Below are 23,861 nucleotides of genomic sequence, written 5' to 3'. Positions count from 1 at the left end.
TTGCATGCCACCTGCTGGCCATCAGCTGCTACCACTAGTTTTCTAGTCTTGAGTCAAGTTTCTGTCTACAGTATCTCTCCCTGAAGGAAGAGAATTTGAAAGCTTAAGTCCTTCCACCGTTCAGTTTCTAAAGACCTGTCGTAATGATAACTTCTCTGTGAACTAATGTTCTAACATAGGCAGAGCACAGAAGATTTTTAGGGTAATGAAACTATGCTCTGCAATACTACAATGATGGACACTTTATCAACATCCATTTGTCAAAATCCTTAGAATGTACAAGACCAAACGTGAACCCTACTGTAAACTATGGACTTTCAGTGATCATGTCATGTCAGTTCATCAGTTGCTACAAATGTACTACCGCTCTGGTGCAGGATGTTGATGGTGGGGAAGTTGTGCAAGTGGGAATTCTGTACTTTCTGCTCAGTTTTGCTCTGAACCTGAAATTACTCTTTAAAAATATCACGCTTATCATTAAATAAGAAATCAAGGGAGGGGGGATCGGGATGGGGAACACATGTAAATCCATGGCTGATTCATGTCAATGTATGGCAAAAACCACTACAATAATGTAAAGCAGTTAGCCTCCAACTAATAAAAATAAATGGAAAAAAAAAATCAAAAGAAAGTAATCAGGGCAAACTATGTTTAAATTAGAATATATAATGTGTTTTGCTGGCAAAGGAAATGATATCCTACTTCAGTATTCTTGCCTCGGAAACCCCATGGACGGAGTGGCTGGTGGGCTGCAGTCTGTGGGGTCACAGAAGAGGCGAGCACAACTTGGCAACTGAAGAACAGTAGCATTTTGCATCTATAAATTTGCAATAAAAGACTTTAATGTGTGTACCATTTTATAAACAATACCTGCAATGTGAGAAATTTGGTTTCTGTTTTTATCCTTAATAAGTAAACTTTGATTACTTATTGCTTGGTAATAAGTCCTGGGTAGGTTATGATCAGAGCTGTATAATAGAGGGAGCTTTCTTTAGACCCTGTTAATCAGCCCGTAATACCACTTACCATAAATTTACTTGTAAAAGTTAATGTACTTTTAAATTTTTTTAATTTCAAATATGGTTTTTTATTGACTAGGAAAGATGTTATTACCCATGTAGGCTTTTTCAAAGGATCACAAGAATACAGACATCTTTCTGAGACTAATAGATATATCATTTTTGAGGTTCTGGAAATTGTTGCCAAGAATTACGACATACTTACATTTATGCAAAGAAACAGATTTGAAAATTGAATTCAAGTTTTAAACTTACATGAAGAGGCAAAATCTTACTAATTTTTCATGACCTTTCAACATGTGAGCATACACCATGCAAAAAACATGAAGCTGATGGGGGGGGAGAGAATCAAGAATATATATATGTATATAACCAGCTAACTTTAAAGGTCTAGTTTGTTTCTGTCAGTTATCTGTAAATACTGATTTTAAGTAGCTTTATAGGTTAATGTCTTACTGTGATTTTAAGTTGCTTCCTTAAAAAGCTTAAGAAGGTGATTGATTTTTTTTAGTTCCTCTGGATCTGCCTCAGTCTTGACACACAGCAGCTCGGGAAATAGTCTAAAGCGCCCAGATACCACGGAATCACTTAATTCTTCCATGTCCAATGGGACAAGCGATGCTGGTAAGCAGCCTTTGAGAGTTTTAACTTTTTTTCCTTAAAAATAATTTGTTTGAAAAAAATTATTTATAATAGTGGTACCAGCACAGATTGGCCCAGTGTAACACCAGTCTAAGAAGATTTGTTTTATTTTAGACCTTTTCGATTCACATGATGATAGAGATGACGAAGGGGAGGCAGGGTCGGTGGAAGAGCACAAGAGTGTTATCATGCATCTGTTGTCACAGGTTAGACTTGGAATGGATCTTACGAAGGTAAGAATCAAATTTGGTTTTGCTGTTAATCTTAATGTATATATGTAGATTCACAGTGATTGTATGGTGAGTGTATCTGCACATGTAGTATAATGACATAATTTCTGTTTATACCTTTGTCTTTTTATATATGTACCTGAGTAAACTGGGAATTTTATAAATGGATGACATAAATAAAACTAGGGTAATTTCATAGGGATAGTATATATAGATTATGATTGGATTTTATTGGGAGAAAGCGTGGAGTAGTATTGGGCTTGGTTAGTAGTTTGGACAAAACGCAAAGCAGTGTAGTATGCATAGAATCAAAATGAGCAGAGTTCTGATCTCGGGATTAAAGGATCTGTGCTTACATCCTACTTCTGCTATTACCAAACTCTGTGACCTTGAGCAAGTTCCTTCCTCCATAACCTTTGGGTTTTGCATATGCAAAATGGATATTGGAACAGGTAATGAGTGGGAAATTGTATGATATACATTGAACCATATAATTATTATGGTTCTGGATTTGAATTTGAACTTGGCACTCTAAACAGAATGCCTGATTGATACAGGAGACTGGTTTATAGGTCCCTGCCACTCTGCTAAAAGCCTTCTCCTTTGACCCAGTTCTCACCATAGCACTGCAAAGTTGGTGATGGTTGTTAACTCCACTTTATAGATGAGGAAATTAAAGCCCACAGAGACTAAGTAAGTCCTTTAGCTAACTAAGATTCTAATCTGGTCGTAGATTTCAAAGTCTATAAACTAAACCATAATACTTTCTAGTAAGTGTGTATAATAAAACTTTCTACCCCAAATCTAAGAACAGAAGCACAATGATAGCATTAATTTGTGCAGCAAACATACTTGCTGGGGAAGTTCTAGGTAAGAGAATATTTGCAGGCGCTTGCCTCCAGAATTTTTTCATTGATCATTAGATTGATTGTATAATTGCTGGAGCAAAATTGTCACTTCAAATTTGAGAAATAGAGCTTCATTTTAGATATTGATGTTTATATTTCTTCTCTACACCTTCTACCTTGGTTGGGTTTGGTCTCCAATAGTGGAAGAGCCACCTAGTAGTATCTTGAACAATACTAGGTTTACTATCTCAGGAAATGAGAAGTCCAGAAACAAGAGTAGTTCCAGGTTTGATGAATTCATAGTGGGTCAACAATGTGAGAAACAATCTAGGTCCCTTCATCTCTCTGCTCTACCATCCTTTGCATGCTGACATTCACACTCAGACCTGTCTTCCCATCATTGAAAAATGACTGCCACACTTCCAGTTAATTACATCCTTATGCAGGTATGTCAAGAGGCAGGAAAAATAATTCTCTTCATGAGTTTTATTGTTGGTATAGGGAGAACATCCTTTTCCGCAGTGGCCCGTCAGACTTCCAGTTGAATCGCATTGGCCCGAACTCAGCCACCATGCATGCATACACCAGTCACTGGCAAAAGAGGTTAATAGATTGGTTTAGGTTAATCTACATTCACCCCTTGGGGTGTGGGAGGGCCCTGTGACTCATAGCAACCTATAACCTATACCTGAACTGAATCAAAGTTCCCTCGGTAGGGATATGTATAGGCAACCAGAAGGATGTGCCGCAATCAAGTGTGTAATTCTTACCTGACATAGTTTCCTCTGTCATATGCTCCATGTTTGGGTTTTGTAGCCACTAAAAAGTTTGTTAATTTTTGCTGACTTATTAGATATTTTAGAAATCTTTATTGGCGTACACAGTTGTGGTTATCAGCAGATTCTGAAATCTTGATTCCCGTGTGCATTTCAAAGTATTAGTACAATAATGCCTTAAATTTGTATCTCATTTTCCTACTTATAATAATATCTTCTCACCTCAAATATTTTCTAAAAAGAGTTATTTTGCAAATATGCCATTAAGTGTTTGGAAACATTACTATAAAGTCACATCCTGTTTACCTCACTTGGTCTTCAAAAGTCCTAAGACTTAAGCAAGGCATATAATTATCCTCCTTTTACAGAAACTTTCAGATGTTGAATAAATTTTCTATGGCCTCCTCACACCAAAATAAGTATTTGAACTCAGGTTAAAGACAGCCTAGTCCAGCTCACTTATATCAGTGTTTCAGCAACTTGACATAATGGCATGTATCCAGATAGCGCTAAAAACAATAAAGAAGATCTGTTCAATGAGAGTTCTTAAGAAAAATTTTAAGTAGGGAGGGAAAAATTTTTTTTGATTACACATCAAATCAAACTTATGGTCTTTGGCCATGTCTTCTTTTTCAAATTGCATGTTCTGTTCTTTTGTTCATTTTTCTGCTGGCAGTACTAATCTTTTTCTTGTTGATTTGCAAGACCTATTTATATATTGAGATACTTAGCTTGTTCTTTTTCAGTCTTACTTAGTAATGTATATTCTGTGTTCTCCCAGAGTGGTAGAAAATTACACCAAACTTACTCGCCAATTTAAGCATATTTATATTATGAATATAGGTGTTCTGAGGAACATTTAAACTCAGGAGTCTAATAATAAGCATTTCAAATGTTAGAGCCATAGGGGTTCTTTCCAGGCTGTGGTGTTCTATCATTCCTCTTTATATACAGCAGCAGTACTGGTCCACTGGTCAGTCCCTGTCACACGCGTTTTCTGCCGCCCTCCCTCCCCGTGTCCCCCACCACCATCTCCATGTCTCCATGTTTTCCCTCTATTATAGCCTACTCTCTAAGGCTTTTCTCTAGCGCCACCTCAATATGTTGTTTCTCAGCTTTGCCCTCATTCTGGTTTCGCAGACAGAGCATGATCTTTTGCCTCTCCTGAATTTCCAGAGTACACTGAACATCTCCTGGATGCTCCTCTATTCATGGAATTCTCCAGGCAAGAATACTGGAGTGGATAGCCATTCCCTTCTCCAGGGGGATCTTCCCAACTCAGGGATCAAACCCAGGCCTCCCACATTGCAGGCAGAGTCTTTACCATCTGAGCTACCAGGGAATCCCAATATTTAGCACATTCTACCTAAAAGTTAGATACTGGTATTATTCTCTCAATTAACCTTTGCTACTTCCATAGCATTTACCACAGGTTCTTGAATATTGCAGTAATTACTACATTTAAAGGCATCTTTGGTTACTGTGATGCTCAGCTGCCAAAATGAATAATGTCTAATCTGATACAGACTTCAAAAACTCTTCCTCTATTTGTAATAAAATTCTTTTCTTAATTGATTAATCTTATTCTTTTTCCCCATATTTCAATTTCTTCTCTTAATTTTTAAGTTTTTATCTTATATTTATTTTTGGCTGCACTGGATCTTTGTTGCTGTGCATGGACTCATCTGTAGTTGCAGCCAGTGGGGCCTACTCTTCAGTTGCAGTGCATGGGCTTCTCATTGCAGCAGCTTCTCTTGTTGAGGAACACAAGCCCTTGGGCACGCTGGCTTCAATAGTTGGGGCACACAGGCTCAGTTGCCCCGCAGCATTGTGGAATCTTATCTTCTTGGTCCAGGGACAGAACCCTTGTCTTTTGCGTTGGCAGATGGATTCTTAAACCGCTGGACCACCCGGGAAGTCCTCCAACTTCTTTTCTTTACTTTCTCCTCTGCCACTTTCCCAGGCCCTCAGCATTTTTCTTCATGGGCCCAGCCTCCTGAAGAAAGAGTTAGAGGAATCCCATCTTTATTCTCTTCTTCATTTTGTTTATTCCTTCAGTTACTTACTAAAAATTTCTTAGTTTATAATAGTAGCTGAAATGCAAGTACAAATAAGTATGATTCTTGCATTCTAGGAGCTCATTGTCTACTTGAGAACACAGATCCATAAGTACACAGATCCAGTAGATAAATTTCCTTAGGCACTTAGGATGATAGAGACACAACAGTAGAGAGGAATGTGTGTAGATCCCCCACCCCCAAAGTCAAACAGAGCCCATTTTGGATTCCACTTAACAACAGAGCAGTGAGAAAATTTCTCACCCATTTGAGCTTCATTTTTCTCCACTGGTTCCAAATAGGAAAAGGAGTCCGTCAAGGCTGTATATTGGCACCCTGCTTATTTAACTTATATGCAGAGTACATCATGAGAAACGCTGGACTGGAAGAAGCACAAGCTGGAATCAAGATTGCTGGGAGAAATATCAATAAGCTCAGATATGCAGATGACACCACCCTTATAGCAAAAAGTGAAGAAGAACTAAAGAGCCTCTTGATGAAAGTGAAAGAGGAGAGTGAAAAAGTTGGCATAAAGCTCAACATTCAGAAAACTAAGATCATGGCATCTGGTCCCATCACTTCATGGGAAATAGATGGGGAAACAGTGTCAGAATTTATTTTTTGGGGCTCCAAAATCACTGCAGATGGTGATTGCAGCCATGAAATTAAAAGACGCTTACTTCTTGGAAGGAAAGTTATGACCAACCTAGGCAGCATATTAAAAAGCAGAGACTTTGTTAACAAAGGTCCGTCTAGTCAAGGCTATGGTTTTTCCAGTGGTCATGTATAGATGTGAGATTTGGACTATAAAGAAAGCTGAACGCCAAAGAATGGATACTTTTGAACTGTGGTGTTGGAGAAGACTCTTGAGAGTCCCTTGGACTGCAAGAAGATCCAAACCAGTCCATCCTAAAGGAGATCAGTCCTAGGTGTTCATTGTAAGGACTGATGTTGAAACTGAAACTCCAATACTTTGGCCACCTGTTGCAAAGAGCTGACTCATTTGAAAATACCCTGATGCTGGGAAAGATTGCAGGCAGGAGAAGGGGACGACAGAGGATGAGATGGTTAGATGGCATCACTGACTCAATGGACATGAGTTTGGGTAAACTCCAGGAGCTGGTGATGGACGGAGAGGCCTGGCGTGCAGCAGTTCATGGGGTCACCAAGAGTCGGACACGACTGAGCGACAGAACTGAACTGAACTTTCTGCACTGTAAAATAAGGATGATAATTTCTTCTTAACAAGATGGTTGTATGGTTTAATAAGATAATGTGTGTGTGTGATGCTCCAGAAGGTCAAAGATATCAAAGGGTTGCTAGTGTATAGTTGTTATTGCGAAAACTTTGATTATTGACTCAGGGAGCCAAAGAGAGGTTGCTCAGAGAAAGTGACATTTGAACATTCAGAATCTCTGTCTTTCATCTCTTAGGCAGGTTAATGGGCATTTCTGAATCAGAACTGTTTGAGAAGTAGGTATCAAAAACATGCCTGGGCAGTGCTTGGTGGATGTTACTGTGATTGGAATCAGTTTTTTTTGTTCTCATTTATGTGTTTTTCTTTTTAAATGCAGCTCAGCAGTCTTATATATCTGTAGTGGAATTTGATTCTCAAGGGTCAAATATGTATGTTTTTCAGGTAGTTCTTCCAACATTTATTCTTGAAAGAAGATCTCTTTTAGAAATGTATGCAGACTTTTTTGCTCACCCGGACCTGTTTGTGAGGTATTTGACTTGATATAGTAGATTCCACTTTTTTAAAGATGTTACTCATTACCTTTCTGCCTTTGCGGGACAGATTCCTTTGCCTTTCCGATGTTTCTCAGGGAAAAAGGCATTGAATCTTTTGTTTGTATTAGACGCCTCTTTGCTTAGATTGTCTGGTGCTGATACTGTTAGGCAACCAAGTTGAACGCCTTAAAAAACCTTGAGCGCCTACTAGTAAGGCAGCCAGTGTTTACAGAGCTTTTTTGATCTAGGAATTGGTAATCACTATCCAATTATTGATACTACATCCTGATGAAGTTCAGTTATTTGAGTTTAACAAACTTTTCTAAAGCACTAGTTTTTTGTCAGCACTTTATTATGAGCTGGAAAGGGAAAGAGTTGCAGTGTCTGCATTTGAGGAGTTTATAGTCCAGTGTCCAGATTACAGACTGATTCATAAATTTTAAATACAAAGATTGCAATATTAGATATATGTATAAAGGACAGGAGTAATCTAAAGGTGGGATTGATTTATGAGAAGGTGAGTGAGTTCACATTGCTTTTCACTGGTAGCAGGAGCATTTTCTTTGTAACAGGATGTTCTAATCTGTCTTCTCTGATTGCATTCCTTGGCCTTGGACTGTGATTTACTAAAGCCAGATACAAATCACCAGTTTCACAGTGGGTGGTTGCACGTTGGATGACGCTGATACGTAACTTCTTAAAGATTTTAAGAGATTCATTTAACCATTTCCCAAAGGGCAGAAATTAAATATGGCATTGTTTAAATTCATACAAAGTTGAACAAATAAAATGTAAGCATTTATTGATAACATGCATAGAAAGTACCAGTTATTCATTATATATAGATTTGAGGCTTAAGGATAATTTTAATGTATGAGAATTTAGGTCCCTAGAAGGAACCATTTAAAAACTATACAGCTAAAACACCAATAGATACGATTAAGTGTAACTCTAAAAATTCTAACTCTCCCAAAAAGGAGGAAAGGAAATATAATAGAACAAAGAATAAAGGGGCCAAATAGAAAACAAATGCCATGATGATAGAGTTAAACCCAGCTATATTCATAGTACATTAAATGTGAATATCATATATACTCCATTTAAGAGAACAGTGATTTTAAGCCTGGATTTAAAAAAAAAAAAACAAGACTCATCTGTACTCTGTTTGCAAGAGAGAGACTTTAAATATGTAAAGATACAGACTGGTTAAAAGTAAAAGGATAGGTCTTCCCTGTGGCTTAGCTGGTAAAAGTGAAAGGATGGACAGAGACATACCATGCCAAACACTGAGCATAACAAAGCTGGTGTTGCTGTGTTAGTATCAGACAAAAAATATTTTTTAAGGTAAGAAATATTACCAGAGACAAGTAGGTGTATTTCATAAGAGTCAGCTTATCAGTGTAAATATGTTAAACAGCTTCACACTATATGCAGCAAAAATTGACTAAAGGAAGAAATAGACAAACCCACAATCACAGTTGGAAATTCCTCCCTCAGGAATTGACGGAACAGCAGGCACCTCTCCCCACCCCTCTGAGAATCAGTGGGACTATGGCAGATCTAGTTAACCTTTCTAAAACAGTACCAAACACTATAACATAGTCTTTCTAAGTGCACGTGGAACACTCATCAAGATGTCCTATATAATAGGAAGACTTAATAAAATAATTGGAACAATATGGAATATATCCACTGATCTTTGAAGAATTAAATTAGAAATCAGTAACATAGATACATCCAGAAAATCTCCAACTGTTTTGCAATTAAACAGTGCACTAACAAGTATGAAGTTACGGAAAAAGCAAAACTAATGGTACAGGAAACCAGAAACAGTGTTTGCCTCAAGGGGTGAGGATTGCTTGGAAAGGAGGATGGGGAAACCTGGGGGTAATGGAAATGTTCTGTGTCTTGATTGTATGTCATTATTTAAGTACAATCAAGACATAGAACATTTCCCTTACACCCAAGATTAATTAAATGGATACATGCATTTTTCAGATTCATGAAACCAAACAATTAAGACTGGTATGTTTGATTATGTGTATTATACTTCAGTTTTAAAAAGGAGCTGAGGTAGTTACTGGTCCTAGGTCCTCTCAGCCTGGCTTAGGGGGTGGACCATGCTGAGGGGTACTGTCAAAACACAGGATGTTAAATTTTGTCTTTCGTCCTTGCAGCATTAGTGACCAGAAGGATGCCAGAGACCGAATGGTTCAGGTTGTGAAGTGGTATCTCTCAGCCTTTCACGCAGGAAGGAAAGGATCGGTTGCCAAAAAGCCATACAACCCCATTTTGGGCGAAATCTTTCAGTGTCACTGGACCCTACCAAATGATACTGAAGAGAATGTGGTGAGTTCTCCACTAATGTTTTTAATTATCTTAGTGTACTTAGTTCTTTCTTTTTTTAATTTATTTTGAGAAGCCTACTTTTTGTTTTCTTTTTTCATTTATTTAATTAGTTGGAGGCTAATTACTTAACAATATTGTAGTGGTTTTTGCCATACATTGACATGAATCAGCCATGGATTTACATGTGTTCCCCATCCTGAACCCCCCTCCCATCTCCCTCCCCACCCCATCCCTCTGGGTCATCCCCGTGCACCTGCCCTGAGCACTTGTCTTATGCATCCAACCTGGACTGGCGATCTGTTTCACACTTGATAATATACATGTATCTTAGTACTTAGTTCTTAATGTACTGATTCAAGATTTCATTTTATTTGGCGGCAGATGATAGTGGTAAAGGCACTGATTAAAAGATGTTTACCATCCCTGGAAGAACAATGTTGTTGGATCTGCATATTTTGAATATAGTGAACAAGGGAAAAGAGTGGTGCGAGATGAGGATAGAAATTGAGAAATAAGATCATGCAAGTCCTCATGGACCATAAGGATAATTTTATCAAGAACTCATTTTTGTAATGAAGAGGTCATTATGATTATTTTGTGGCAAAGGAGTTGAAAAGGGACAAAGATAGAAGCAAGGAAACCATTGAGACTTTGGCATTATTCCAGGAGAATAGTTGATTCAAGTTATATTTTGGAGCCAGAGCTGTTAGATTGGGGGAGGTAAGTTAGAGATGAATCCTTGCATGTGGGCTGGTGCTTATTTACTACAAAGGGAAGGATTGGATTTGGAGAGGGAAAAGTCTAGAACTCTCAATTTGAATTATAACGTATGACAAGTCTCTTAGACATGTAAGTGGACTGTTAGGGAGTTAGAAAGAATCTGGAGTACAAGAGATGAAAAAATAAGCCCATAGCCCACAGTGGTTGGCACATAATAATCTCTCAGTAAAAGTAACTCTCCATATTTTTCGCTTTCCGAATGATGCATTACATGTAGTCCTGCTTCCCAAGTGGCCTCTGGAGAAGGAAATGGCACCCCACTCCAGTATTCTTCCCTGGGAAATCCCATGGACAGAGGAGCCTGACAAGCTACAATCCATGGGGCTGCAAAAAGTCACACATGACTGAGCAGCTGAGCATACACACTAAAGACACAAGCAGTGTGTGTCTGTTCTTGGTCATGGTACAGACCTTGATAAGTACCTGTTCTGCGCCAGGCTTGACCTGAGTTTGGCACATGATCCTTGCCTTCATGCATGTCTTAGAGAGACTTATACAAAGCAGTCATTCCAATAGTGTAATTACGTGCTGCAGGAAAACTGTATATGAGATGCTTTGTGAGTGTAGTGGAGAGAGCATTGAACCACCTTATGAGACAGAGACTCCAGTTATTAGATTCTCTGCATGTTGTTTGTTTCCACATCAAAAGAAAATGATGTTCTGTTTGCTTGCAGGAGCTAGTTTCAGAAGGACCAGTTCCCTGGGTTTCCAAGAATAGTGTAACATTTGTGGCTGAGCAGGTTTCTCATCATCCACCCAGTAAGTGACAGAGCTCCTCAGCTACATCCACTTTCAAACTGTTGTCTAAAGAGGGTCATAGAAAGCTCTGTGACTGAGGTCTCTGCACTGTCCTCGTGTTTAATGGCTATCTGTGTCTTCCCAGTCCTATGAAGATTGGTTCTTCATATCTGTTCCTGGTATGAGTTCCAAAGACTCTCTTAGCTTCACTGATTAATTAATATAAAAAGAAGGGATTGGGAAGTCAACTTTTAATGCTTCTAAAGTCATCTTTCACATCATGAGCTGTGCTGTAGCGATCTCAGCAACTCTGAAGACAGTTCATATAAAACAGATGTAGTTTCAGTATGGTATGTTCCTAGCACAGTGGAAAGAATGCATGTCTTCCCATCTTACTTGCTGGATGCCATGTTAAGACTGATTATACTGTATGGGTCCAGGTTTGGGCTGGGGCAGCAGCATGCTTGCTGATCAGAACCGACAGACCCTTTGTTTTTAAGCCCTGGGATTGGCCTCATGGTTCAGGAAGTTCTTCCCCATGTGGTCCTGAAGAGTGGCTTGCACTGGGGGAAACAGTGTAAAGGGCAAGTGGGTAAATCCTGACCACATTCAAGGCTGTTCTTTGAAAGGTAAAGGATTTTCCCCATGCAGCCAGTTGTTTCTCTGAGTTAAGGGAGTTGGGGGTGGGGGGGCACGTATGTTCATAAATAAAATGAGGCTATATAGTGCACTAACTGAAACAATTTCTCCAGTTTCAGCCTTTTATGCTGAGTGTTTTAATAAGAAGATACAATTCAATGCTCATATCTGGACCAAATCAAAATTCCTTGGCATGTCAATTGGGGTGCACAACATAGGGCAGGGTAAGTCTGTGGGCTTTGGGTGGACTACAGTGTTAATGGGAGAACTCTGTGTCATTCTTCCATGTGCCGGACATCTGTCTAGTAAGAGGAAATGACCCCAGAAAGTCAGGTTGGATGTCATTGTGTGCAGGGACGCAAGTCTGTTGGGGGTGAGAGCCAAGTTGAGATGCAAGAGTGATTATCCCTAAACTGAATGGAGATTCCATCCCTTCTCTCCACAGGCTGTGTCTCGTGTCTAGAGCATGATGAACATTACATTCTCACGTTCCCCAATGGTTACGGCAGGCAAGTAGAGCTGGTCCATTCCTCTGATGCGCAAGCAGTAGACCCTGCTCTTCTTTAAATTGTGCCCCTCCCTTCTTTCCTTTGAACTGTCAGCCTTACTGAAACTTTTGATTTTGCAGGTCTATCCTCACAGTGCCCTGGGTGGAACTAGGCGGAGAATGCAATATTAATTGTTCCAAAACTGGCTATAGTGCAAATATCGTCTTCCACACTAAACCTTTCTATGGGGGCAAGAAGCACAGAATTACTGCTGAGATTTTGTAGGTATTTTGTTTTTCTGCTTCGATGCTCCTTCTGCATCTCTGAAATAGTTTTCCTTTTGTCTTGAACTATAATTTCCATCAAAAATTGACCATTTTAATGGTCCTGTCTTTGTAAACTTATTTTACATGCTGTGTTTCATGTCTCGTCTTAAAATCCCATCCCAGAAGGGAGACTTAAGAACAATCTGAGGTCACCGGTGGGATTTCTTTCCTAGGAACCTGACTTGCAAATAGGAACCTTAAGGAGTCTTCCTGGATCTCCTGGCTAACCCAGATTGTGTATGCCTAACTCATTATTGCTGGATTGGACCATGAGCTTGTCTATATAGGAGACCCTGTGGGTAGTGTCTCAAAGCCCTTGTCGTCCTTGTTTTTTTGTGTGCCTTTGCTGGGGAAAAACAGTAACCATTGTATCTTTGGTTCTGTTTGATGCTCCAGGATTAGATGAAGATGGCTGTGCTGTCCCAAGTCAGCAGTCAGCTTAGACAAGGAGAGCCTGCCTAGACAAGGAGACCCTGCAGGGATTTCTCTGTCCTCAGAGGCCTCACTGGCAGCAGTGTTGCAGATGGCCGACACAGGATTGGTTAGCCAGTTTTTTAGGGAGATAATTTAATTTTGATGATGGAGTTAACATCCAGAAAATTCTTGGGAGGAAGGGACCATGAACAAAAGATGAAGTTTACTAAGGAACACTGTAAAATCCAAAATATTACTGCAGTCAGGAAATAGGGGCAGAGCTTAGGGAGCAGCACAATTCACTGCTATAATGTGAGTGCCCCCCTCAGACAGGCAGGCGGGAGAAAAAGGATGTCCAGAACAGAGACATGGGTGGGCCTGCTTCTCAGAGTTCCTTACAGCAACCAGCACCAAGAGGAACTGCTAGCAGATTTTTTGGCCAGTCACAGCCTTCTGAAAGAGTGGCCCAGCCTGAAGATGAAAGTCAGGTCTCCGTCACTGTATCCTTAAGCAGCGCCTTCCCTGACCCTCATCGCAGCAGTGTTGCCCTTCATCTCCTGTGGTCACCCGGACGTGACAGCGCTTGGCACCCAGAATTTCGGTGCCAGTGTCTCCCCACTAGACCGTGAAGAGCTCGAGTTTGTAGTCTGCTGTGGTCCCAGCACCTAACATCTCTCATACCCAGTTTCTGGGATCTTGAGTCCATTAGCAGCATCTTTAGAGCATTAATTCTTATAGTTGGCTGAGAAAACCAGTTTTATTAATCTGCCTTTACAGTTGCTCTTCTGTGTTCTGCTCTGGGTAGGTAGGCCACAACTGACAAGATTCTTTGGTAAAGAAATTTCAATTTGAGACTGATACAAATGTATTTTAATGTTTGTTTTTTGTTTTTAATGTAGTTCTCCAAATGACAAGAAGTCTTTCTGCTCAATCGAAGGGGAGTGGAATGGTGTAATGTATGCAAAATACTCAACAGGGGTAAGAACATGTGTTTTGCCACTTGTTTTAGGCTTCATTGAATCGTAGCCTGTCCCTTACTCTGGCTTCCTTCATCTGGTAATCTTAACCACCAAGATGAGCTCTAATGCCATCTCTTAAAGCCAAGCCTTTTCCTTCTTCCACCTTTCCCCAGCAGTACAGGTAATAGAATGATTTTTACTTTCCTGACCCCTATAAATACTCAGGAATAATATGTGGGAAAAAGTGGTCAGAGTACTTCAACATTAGGATTAGTTGTTTAGCTAGTCCAAGATATTACATCCCAATCATATTACATCCCAACACATAGCCACATCGAAAATACCTATTTTTACCAAGAGCCTTTACCAAGACTTAAAACAATTTAGGCTTTAGGTTGCATATGGAATTCATTGTCTACATCACTAACATATTGTGAGATTTCATTATTAAATCTGTTAATGGGAAGAGTTGGCTTTTTCTCTTAGAACAATGTGAACAATAAAACATCTACCTACCTTTTCTGTTTTCTAGGAAAATGTAGTTTTTATAGATACCAAGAAGTTGCCTATAATTAAGAAGAAAGTAAGGAAGCTGGAAGATCAGAATGAGTACGAATCCCGCTGGTAAGGAGACAACATAACTGTAGCAGCAGTGCTCTTGCTGTTGGCCAGGCATAGGTGCGGGCCAGGTTGCAGACTGCATAGCAGGGTGTAACAGCACGGGCGGAGTCTGAATGCCTGGGTTCATACGGTGCTCCCCCTCTTGCACTGTAACCTTCACTGTAAGCTAACCTGTCTGCATCCTTTCCTGAAATGGAAACCACCTCTCAGCACTGCTACAAGAACTAAATGAGATATAGATGGAGCCCATGTATGATGCTTGACATATGATAAGTATCAAGTGGATGTTGGCTTATCATCATCTTTGTAGACTATCTGTATATACGGACATAGATACATCTCAAAACATCTTTAGGTCTTAAAAAACTTAAAAACTTGAAAGAATAAACAGTCTTATTTGCCTGGACTGCCTGTTCATAGTTGTAAGTGGAAATCTATAGACTTTTATGCTCTGCTGCTCACACGAGGGGATCTTAGGATGGCTACTTTTCTAATCCCTGTGCATCCTCACTTATAAAGCATTGTTTGGACCAGACTTTTCTATTACCATCTTCCAGGCCTTGACAAGAAGCCAGATCTCCTCCCCCCACCCCCAACTTTAAGCCTCTGCAATGCTTCTCTTGACCCTTACTCTATATTCAAACTGCTCCCAGATTCATTCATTCCAGAGGAGTCTTTATGAAATGGAACGTCTCAGCTCCTCTCATCTCCCGTTTAGTTTATTTAATATAAACTGCTGTTCCCTGAGCTTATTTAATATAAGGGGACACTGACGCCCTAGAGAGGTGAACTGACAGCCCCAAGGTTGCATCGCTAGTTAGAGGTACAGCAAAAAGTAGTCTCAGTTGATCTTTCTCCTCTCGTCCCAACCATATATACAGCTTTCTGCACATGCTTTATTTCCTTCTTTGACAACTAGCAGTGGGATCTTCCGAGTCTGTTTCTGTTTTTCACTCCTGTGCCCTGTGTCAGCCTAAGGAGATTTAGTCTGTGAACTACATTTAAAGCCATTTGACTTGTACTGTAATTATGTTATGTTCTAGATGGCTCTAGCCTTTCATTTTCAAATTGCTAACTCCTCTCTCTACCAAGTACTTAGCACCTTCACTTCTTTTCTTTAGCCTTTGGAAGGATGTCACTTTCAACTTAAAAATCAGAGACATTGATGCAGCAACTGAAGCCAAGCATAGACTTGAAGAAAGACAAAGAGCAGAAGCCCGAGAAAGGAAGGAAAAGGAAATTCAGTGGGAGACAAGGGTAAGTTTGTTTTGGGGAGCCTGCCTCGGTCTGCTAGCTGCTGTTCCCCGAGCTGTCATTCATTCATTTCAGTGAATACTGAAGTACCAAATAAGCATGGTGATAAATGAGATGAATATTCATTTCACTGTTGAGGGGGGAGCACATCAAATAATTAAAAGTATGATATAGAAGTACAAAACAAGTGTGTAACTGAATTTTCCCTCTTTCTCTAACAGTTGTTTCATGAAGATGGAGAATGCTGGGTTTATGATGAACCATTACTGAAGCGTCTCGGTGCTGCGAAGCATTAGGTTGGGAAACACAAAGTTTGCTCCTGGTTCCAGGGCAGGAGGCATAATTAAGCAACAATCTTCCTTTGGGAGAACCTATTCACTCCCTTCTTATTGCAGTGGTTCCTATCTCAGGGATACTGGACTTTCTGATGCAGATGAACAATTAAAGCGAGCAAAGCTTCCCTTTTTCCTGTCTGTGGCAGTTACAACGTTGATTTTGGTCTTGAGAAAAACTTCAGGTTTTGAAAACAAGATGTCTGCTCCTTTTCCAAATCCCACGGTATAAATCCCAGTCTTAAACTCTGCATTCTAGTACTGCTGTTGAGATATACAATACAACCTGTTTCCTAGTTCATATAATCTTGGGTTCTATATATACATATATACATATATATAATACAGCTGATGCCAGATTTTTCATAAATATTCCATTTACTGTAAATAGCAGTTCCTCTGAGTTGTTTTAGAAAATTTAGTGTAATGTATTAAAATCACGTGTTAGGAAATTTCATGGTCTCACCTATAATAACTTTTATTTTGGAATTGAACTATTATTGTATCTAACTCTGGACTATGGTTTAATTATACTCAATGCTTAAGGCTTCATAAAGTAATTTTCCAACCTTTTTTTTTTAATGTGCTTATTATTTTTATGAATAAACTTGGACCCAGTTACTTGGCAACCTTGAATACAGGGGTTAGCTTTTACAGGGACTCTTCGAATAATGAAGGGGGTCAGTCCATCCATCCTGTCCCTTCCTTATACTCCTCTGTTCTGTCTGTAGCCCCTAGCATGCTATTGTTGTTTTAATTGAACTCTCAAATAGTACACATAGGGCTACCAACCTTTTATCCAAATATATTTTATTGCCTTAGAGAATTTGGGAAGAATGTTTATTTTTAGATCTCCACCCCACATTGAAATAAAATATAATAAAAGGAATGTCACAGCAGCAAATGGCTCAGAATGAAGGGCAATACAGAATTAATCTTTATTTTTAAATACATTAAAAACAACAACACAGGTATTAGCACCTGGCATTTAGGTACTAAGAAGACACTAGTTACATAGGGCCTCTCAAGGCAGTCATACAGAACTGGACTCTCAATCTGAGAAGACCAGGACAGGCCAGGGCATCTCAAGACTGCTCCGGCAAGCTTTTTGGTTACATTTGGCCCACCCTGCTCATTTATCTCTGCAGCTGCTATAGTAACCCTTGGTCTGTTAGTCACAACGGAAGGGGAGGGTAGTAAATCAAATTCTATGATGCCAGTGCAAAAATTCAATGGAAGCCCTAAGGCAGTAGTAGTGTAACTTCATAAAATTCAAACACTTAAATGCACAGTGCTTCAGGCCAACGAGACTGCAGTTTATTTGACTATTTTATGGTAGGGGAGAAGGTTAAGTCTTGATGTGAAACCCCTGATATCAATAATGGGGATGGTACAGTCTACCAGCAGAGAAGAAGCTGGCAGGTAAGTTAGCTGCATCACGTCACAAGAAGAGTTTGAATCCTCACCAGAAGGGGTACCATCCTCTTCCAGCTCGTACTTCCCAAATCCAACAACCTGAAAAAGGCCAAAGACTTGAGGTGAGAGAGAATGCCGACCATGTTTGGGCAAAGACCTAGTAGGATCTAGGACACCAACCCAAACTCAGTAAATGGACGAGAATGACAGGCCTGGAAAGGACCGAGCTACAGCTCAAGTAACAATACTCACATGAACACTAAGCATTTTACTTCCTGGTCCTCTGTGGGCCTTGAACCAGTTGACTAGGTCTGATTTTGAGAATGACTTCAGTGCTTCAATCTTAATGGGAGAAGGGAAGATATGAAAGAAAGCTATAAAAAACTAGCAGTATATTTCTGCAAAAATAGTTATTAAACATAACACCCTAGGCGGACCTCCTTGGTCCTGCTTATTGTAAGCACACTATTTTAACATGACTGAGCTGGCTCCCAACCTTCCAGATAAAGATACAAATGAGCCTGACATACCTTCCATATTTCTTAGCACTGACTGGCAGATAATAAGCAGGAGAGAATAGCAGATGCTCTAACTACAGCTAAGTACTATACAAGGAGTCAAACCCAGCACACCTTAGTGTCATGGTAAGTATTTACCCTCTGGCTTCTAACAGGAAAACTGCAGAACCTCAAGAGTTGGGCTGAAGGAAGCCTCTGTGTTAAACACCCCTCTGCTTTAATGTCTGCTGGTAATTCACCACATAGGGTTACAGCATCAGAGCACTGGGCCATAGGACTCAGAGCTCCTTTAAATGGGATTGATTACTTGGGGCTAGAAGTTGTCACAAAGACCTACACACAGAATCCTTAAATCTGGAGAAGGAACTTCATAAACAACAGAAGTTCGAAATTTTCTTTAGCAGAACCTGTTTTTCTCCCAAACCTTGTAGTGAATCTGAATATATAATACAAAAATGAAAGGAAAAAAATTATATATAACTGAATCACTTTGCAACAGAAATTAACACAACATTGTAAATCAAAAAGTGGATCTGACAGAAATTGGGGGAGCAAGAGTAAGAAGAAGAGTAAGAATACCCAGCATCCTGCTCACTTGACCACCTGAGGCACTACAGCAGCCAGTCTGGAAACTAAGATTAATCACATCAAGAAATGGGCAAGTAAATAACCAACCTGAGATGAGTGCCCCCAGTCTCTCCTCCACACAATACTAATTTGCTCAGAACTGTGTCTCCTGTTAAATCAAGAATCCCTGTCAGAGCTATCGTACTCTGAAAACCATGTTACTACCTCATGGGCAAGGCGGTCAAAGAGATACTGCCGGGTCACCACTTCGTTCCAGTTCCTGTCCACCTCCTCCCCAAGGTAGGTGTCCTCGCACTCCTTCAGCTTGATCAGAGCTGTGACCTGTTACCATCAAAAAGACGCTCTCAGGAATGGCATCACGCAAATATCCTCAGTACACTCAACCCTGTCTAGTCTGATTTGTGATGGACCTGCCAGCATGATGGTGAGGGATGGAACTAGGAAGACATGGTCAGATTAAGAAGATCCAACCAGTCCATCCTAAAGGAGATCAGTCCTGAGTGTTCATTGGAAGGACTGATAATGAAGCTGAAACTCCAGTACTTTGGCCACCTCATGCGAAGAGTTAGCTCACGAAAAGACCCTAATGCTGGGCAGGAGAAGAAGGGGATGACAAAGGATGAGATGGCTGGATGGCATCACTGACTCGATGGACATGGGTTTGGCTAGACTCCAGGAGTTGGTGATGGACAGGGAGGCCTGGCGTGCTGCGATTCATGGGGTCGCAAAGAGTTGGACACGACTGAGCAACTGAACTGAACAAAGCTCAAGAACCCAGCACACAGTACTGTTAAGACTGGTGTCATGAGGGCTTGGGTGAGCCAACAAACAAAAAGACAAAGCCAGCACAATCACCTGGGTGTTGAATGCATCCTCAGTGAGGTTCTCGATCTTCTCCTCAAAGCTTGAAAGAAACTCTTCTATCTTCTTATCAACAACTTCAGAGCTAAAATAAAACATCTTCCATTAAGTCATCACTGACCAGGTCTCGAGCAGAAGGCAAAGGAGAGAATTGGGTCTAAGGCATATTTCCAGAAAGAGGCTGAAGTGATATTCTCCCCTAAGCTGTGGGAGGGAAGCGAACATTTGAAGAACCCCCACCCCTACTCCACTTCTAGCCCAATTCCCTGGTATCCTCATAGGAAGCAGTAGACAACCATGCTGACCATTTCAAAGCTGAGGACCAACAAGGCCTTGTACCTTGCTTCCAGCCTGAATGCTATGTCAGGCATCTGCCTTTGTTGTCCTTAGATATGCCTGAAAAGAGGAAGCAGTGGCAAGCCCTGCACAGTCACCACAGGACTTGAGTCAAACCCTACAAACCCACTGGTAAGTCCTGGATCAGGCCATATATGAGCCACCCGCTGCAGCTGTGACTAAATGGGAAGCAAGTGGTCAGGGCAAGGATGCAGCCCCTATTCTCTTCGCCAAGAAAACTGATAGCTGGGCCCTTCGTCTCACTTGTTTACTCACTTGTATTTGGTTGCCTGAGTCCCCACGGTGACAGAGAAGCCTAGAATCCCAGATGTGTTCCTACAGGTAGGGTAGACATGGTACCTATGGCCAGAGTGAAAAGTTTTATGAGCTCAGGTGCTCACCTGCACCCTGTCCTTGGAGGTGCTAGAGAGCAGTGGGAAGGGTTTCTGCCCATCCATACTGGACCCCAGAGGTCCTGGAAGAGGATCCATAGATGTTCACTCTTGGGTTTACGGTATCCACCCCTCTCCCGCACTGAGGACCACAGGCCAGCCTCTTCTGCTAATCTTGAAGCTTGACCAAACTGACAGTCTGATCATAGTCGAAGATGCAAACTGCAAAAGTTTTGACAGTATGACTCTACCGAGTATGACTCGGTAGGTATGACTCTTAAGGCCTGGGAGGACCAAAGAGCGCTGGGAGACTGTTGAGTCAGTACAGCTGATCGACTTAATCCTGCAAAGTAAGCCCCAGATCTTACTTGAGCTCAGTGCTCTTGCCAGCAGACTTACCCCAGGGTCTGCTTGGTTCGAAGGAAGTCAAAACAAGGCTCTTCCATGTGCATCTGTAATTCAACATACTACCTATCAGCTCAATTCCTCCTAGCAGAGAAACCTCCATTTCTTCCCCCAAAAGTGTTATATGTGACCCCAGAGTCCAGCCTCCCTTACTGCCTTCTTAAATAGCCCAGGCCCATTATCCTGGCTCATACTAGGTAAAAAATGCTCAACAACCAGCTCACTTACAAACCACATCTCTGACCACTCCCAGGTCCCCAGCCCCCAGGTAGACAGGCCAGTCCTCACAGTGAGCCAGGGGTTCCCAAGTATTGGGCTTTCCTTTATACAACTTACCACAAGCAGCTCCATAAGAGTGTATTCTTTCAGACTCCTGGCACCTGACTGAGAAGAGAAGCTGATCAGACCATCTGAAAATCCAATGGCTTACAGGGTTTTTTAAAAATACAGCTCTTCTTGACAACCATTTATTCAGGTTACTACCCTACTCTTCTCTTCCCCCAACCCTCATACCTTCTACTGTTATACTTCCTGCCTTCCCACAAAACAGGAGGTGTGTGCAGATGAGAATCATGCATAATGATTTGTATCCCCAGTCCTAGTTCAGAACTGCAGGCAGACATAGAATTGAGTCCAGTAATCCCTGACCTGCCAGCTCCCGCCCAAAACACACCAATTCACAACCCAAACTCAAGGACTTGCAGAGGAACATAGGCTCTACAGACAAGCTGGACCTCTAGGCAAAGATTCAGGGCCAGAAACAAGAAAAGGACTAGGTGACAAGTGAGGCCATGGAGTCCTGCTCAAAGTCCAGGCCAGAGATCTTCACGAGGTCAAACAAAGAAGTGACTTCCTCATGTAGAAAACCCAGGACCAAAGCACCAGATGAACAGCCCCAGAGTTTGGGAAGTCTGAGACCAGTCTAAACAGACACAGGTCCCCATCGTCCTAAAAGTGAGTTGGACCAACCACAGGCTAAAGTAGTCTATGGACCAATCGAGATCAGTGCAAAGCTCTTTCTTATTTTAAGCACCATCCCATCTCTCCAGAATGCTGTGGAAAACACACAGGATTTGAAGACAGAAGGTATAAATTTGAACTCCAGCTGGTATGACCTCAGGTAAGTGAAGGACCTCAGATTTATCATACATAAAATAGAGGTGATAAATCCTCTCTCTCAGGTGCTTTGAAAATATTCATTATGACTCTGGAAGCCATTCTATTTGCTGTATGTTGGTTGACTATGTTTACTTTGGTCATATTTCAAAACTGTCCTTTTAACAAATGTCCTCTTGCTCCCTGGAGTCCTGACTGGTGAATATGTAGGAATTTCCAACCATACTTCAGTTCTGTCCCTTTGGACTAGTGGCTGGGTGATTAATAAAGCACTGTGATTGAAAAAGGATCCATTTCACTGACAGGAGCAGTTTTTAAATGTAATTGCTTCAAGAGGACACATGACCCCAAGCATAAAACCACAGTGTAACCACAAACAGGCCTTGAAGAGCATAGGATCACTTCTCCCAGACACTGTGGTCCTTTCACCAGTCTTTAGTGTCTAAAAGACACAGCCATGGGGACAGCAATGTGCAAAGGGGCCACTGACCTGGTAATATACAGTGACTTCAGAGTTGGCATCACCCCTGTTCAGAGCTCTCACTTTGCACAGGTGGTGGCCACTGGGTAGCTCCACCACCTGGAACTGCACAGGCATCTCCTGCTCCAGAGGCATGAAGCTCAACTTGCTGCAAAACAATCATACGGGTCACCGAGGCGGAGACTTTATCCTCCTGCTCCTGCCCCCAAAACGGAAAGTCAGGCCTTCTACACTGCCTACTGAATTGCTTTGTTTATATAACTAACCTCAAATAAACCTACAAGAAGCATTTCCATTACGGATTTAGTAACAACTGAATTTTGGTCTCAGGGTCCTCTTGCTATTAAGAACACATAACTCCTAAAGAGAAAACTCAAGACCAATACTCACTCAACAACATATTTCAGGAAATCTGTAGATTCCTAGGGAGTGAAAGAGAAGAAAATATCTATATCAGACTCTACTGACATTAATTTCACCCCAAACCAACTAATACCAATGTTCTAAGTGGTGGGAAGCCCTGGAATGCATTAGGAAAGCAGATATAGTCTGTCACCCAAAATGCTGATCATTCATTCTGGGTTTATTATTCATTCACTGGGATTATCATTCATTGATTCAATATTGATTATGTTTGTTGAATACTAAGTGGCTCTCAACTGAAGTGGCTCCTTTTCTGTTCTCCCTTGGTGCTTTGTTTACTGTCCACTGTGAAACTTTCTCCACTGCGGGATCAAACTTAGTTGTCTGGTTTACTCCACTAGGCTGTGTTTTAGAAACCCAGATCTATTAATACAGCGCCTGGCATAGAGTGAGCAACAGAATATACTTGATACTAAGTGAATGATGTATATATACGTACACCCCTCAGCCCTCCCCAGCTCCCACTTTAATCTCTATATTAAACTGTTTGTAGTTTCCACAATCGTCAACAAATGTAACCAATACCATGTATTTACCAAACCCATTTAACTCAAAATTCGGTCCAATACCAGAAGTCTCCTTCATAAGAAATTCTTGTCCAGCATTGAAAGGGCCAAGTTCCCTTCTAAACAGACTGTGATGATGCTGGCCTGCCAAAACTACAGAGCTTCCCCTAAAGGGAAGAACTAACCGAATTCCAGAGCACAGAACAGCATTCATACCTGGCCCGCACCAACAGAACCCTGACACTCACTGTGCTTGTGACATTTCCTTGGACCAGGCCCTCAACAAAGAGCTGGGCTTTGAATTCTCTGACGAAGCTCAGCAGAGACTCAAGGGAAAGACCATCCATCAAAGCGCGATACTTATCAATCATAGACCAACGGGAATACTCCAGGATTAAAAGCCGAACGTCTCTACAGAGAGCAGGAAAAAAGAAGTCTTATTGTAAGAAACGAATCTTAAGGGTACAGGATTGGGTTAAGGTTCTATAGATGATATGTTTCTTTAAAGAGACAATTTCTATCACTACTTAAAATAGGGAAACAATGTCATAACCACCAAAAAGCATTTAATACTGCATATATAGACTATTACATAGATTATTAGTTCATTGGTAAA

At 41.0% G+C, this 23,861-nt stretch overlaps 2 protein-coding genes across 6 annotated transcripts in view; one reads left to right on the top strand and one right to left on the bottom strand.

Annotated features, from left to right (window-relative positions):
- Positions 1–16,776, top strand: part of OSBPL9 (oxysterol binding protein like 9) — a 165,669-nt gene extending 148,893 nt beyond the window's left edge. For all 4 annotated transcript variants that reach the window (XM_065913286.1, XM_065913280.1, XM_065913265.1 and 1 more), the window contains 12 exons: positions 1,531–1,643; positions 1,776–1,894; positions 7,212–7,297; positions 9,481–9,652; positions 11,107–11,191; positions 11,923–12,033; positions 12,255–12,318; positions 12,438–12,578; positions 13,937–14,015; positions 14,529–14,620; positions 15,739–15,874; positions 16,093–16,776. In XM_065913286.1, coding sequence (XP_065769358.1) covers positions 1,531–1,643; positions 1,776–1,894; positions 7,212–7,297; positions 9,481–9,652; positions 11,107–11,191; positions 11,923–12,033; positions 12,255–12,318; positions 12,438–12,578; positions 13,937–14,015; positions 14,529–14,620; positions 15,739–15,874; positions 16,093–16,167 — 1,273 coding nt within the window. In that variant the 3' untranslated portion in view covers positions 16,168–16,776. The remainder of the gene's footprint in view (positions 1–1,530; positions 1,644–1,775; positions 1,895–7,211; positions 7,298–9,480; positions 9,653–11,106; positions 11,192–11,922; positions 12,034–12,254; positions 12,319–12,437; positions 12,579–13,936; positions 14,016–14,528; positions 14,621–15,738; positions 15,875–16,092) is intronic.
- A 341-nt stretch (positions 16,777–17,117) lies between these two features.
- Positions 17,118–23,861, bottom strand: part of NRDC (nardilysin convertase) — a 100,620-nt gene continuing 93,876 nt past the window's right edge. For both annotated transcript variants that reach the window (XM_065913231.1, XM_065913239.1), the window contains 10 exons: positions 23,494–23,656; positions 22,707–22,738; positions 22,326–22,464; positions 21,056–21,103; positions 20,714–20,766; positions 20,199–20,282; positions 19,581–19,671; positions 18,930–19,046; positions 17,872–17,961; positions 17,118–17,718 (listed from right to left, as the gene is read on the bottom strand). In XM_065913231.1, the coding sequence (XP_065769303.1) occupies positions 17,521–17,718; positions 17,872–17,961; positions 18,930–19,046; positions 19,581–19,671; positions 20,199–20,282; positions 20,714–20,766; positions 21,056–21,103; positions 22,326–22,464; positions 22,707–22,738; positions 23,494–23,656 (1,015 nt within the window). In that variant the 3' untranslated portion in view covers positions 17,118–17,520. The remainder of the gene's footprint in view (positions 17,719–17,871; positions 17,962–18,929; positions 19,047–19,580; positions 19,672–20,198; positions 20,283–20,713; positions 20,767–21,055; positions 21,104–22,325; positions 22,465–22,706; positions 22,739–23,493; positions 23,657–23,861) is intronic.

The sequence above is a fragment of the Muntiacus reevesi genome, chromosome 1, assembly GCF_963930625.1.
Source record: "Muntiacus reevesi chromosome 1, mMunRee1.1, whole genome shotgun sequence".
In the NCBI taxonomy this organism is placed as follows: Eukaryota; Metazoa; Chordata; class Mammalia; order Artiodactyla; family Cervidae; genus Muntiacus; species Muntiacus reevesi.
This window is presented reverse-complemented; position numbering and strand designations above follow the sequence as displayed.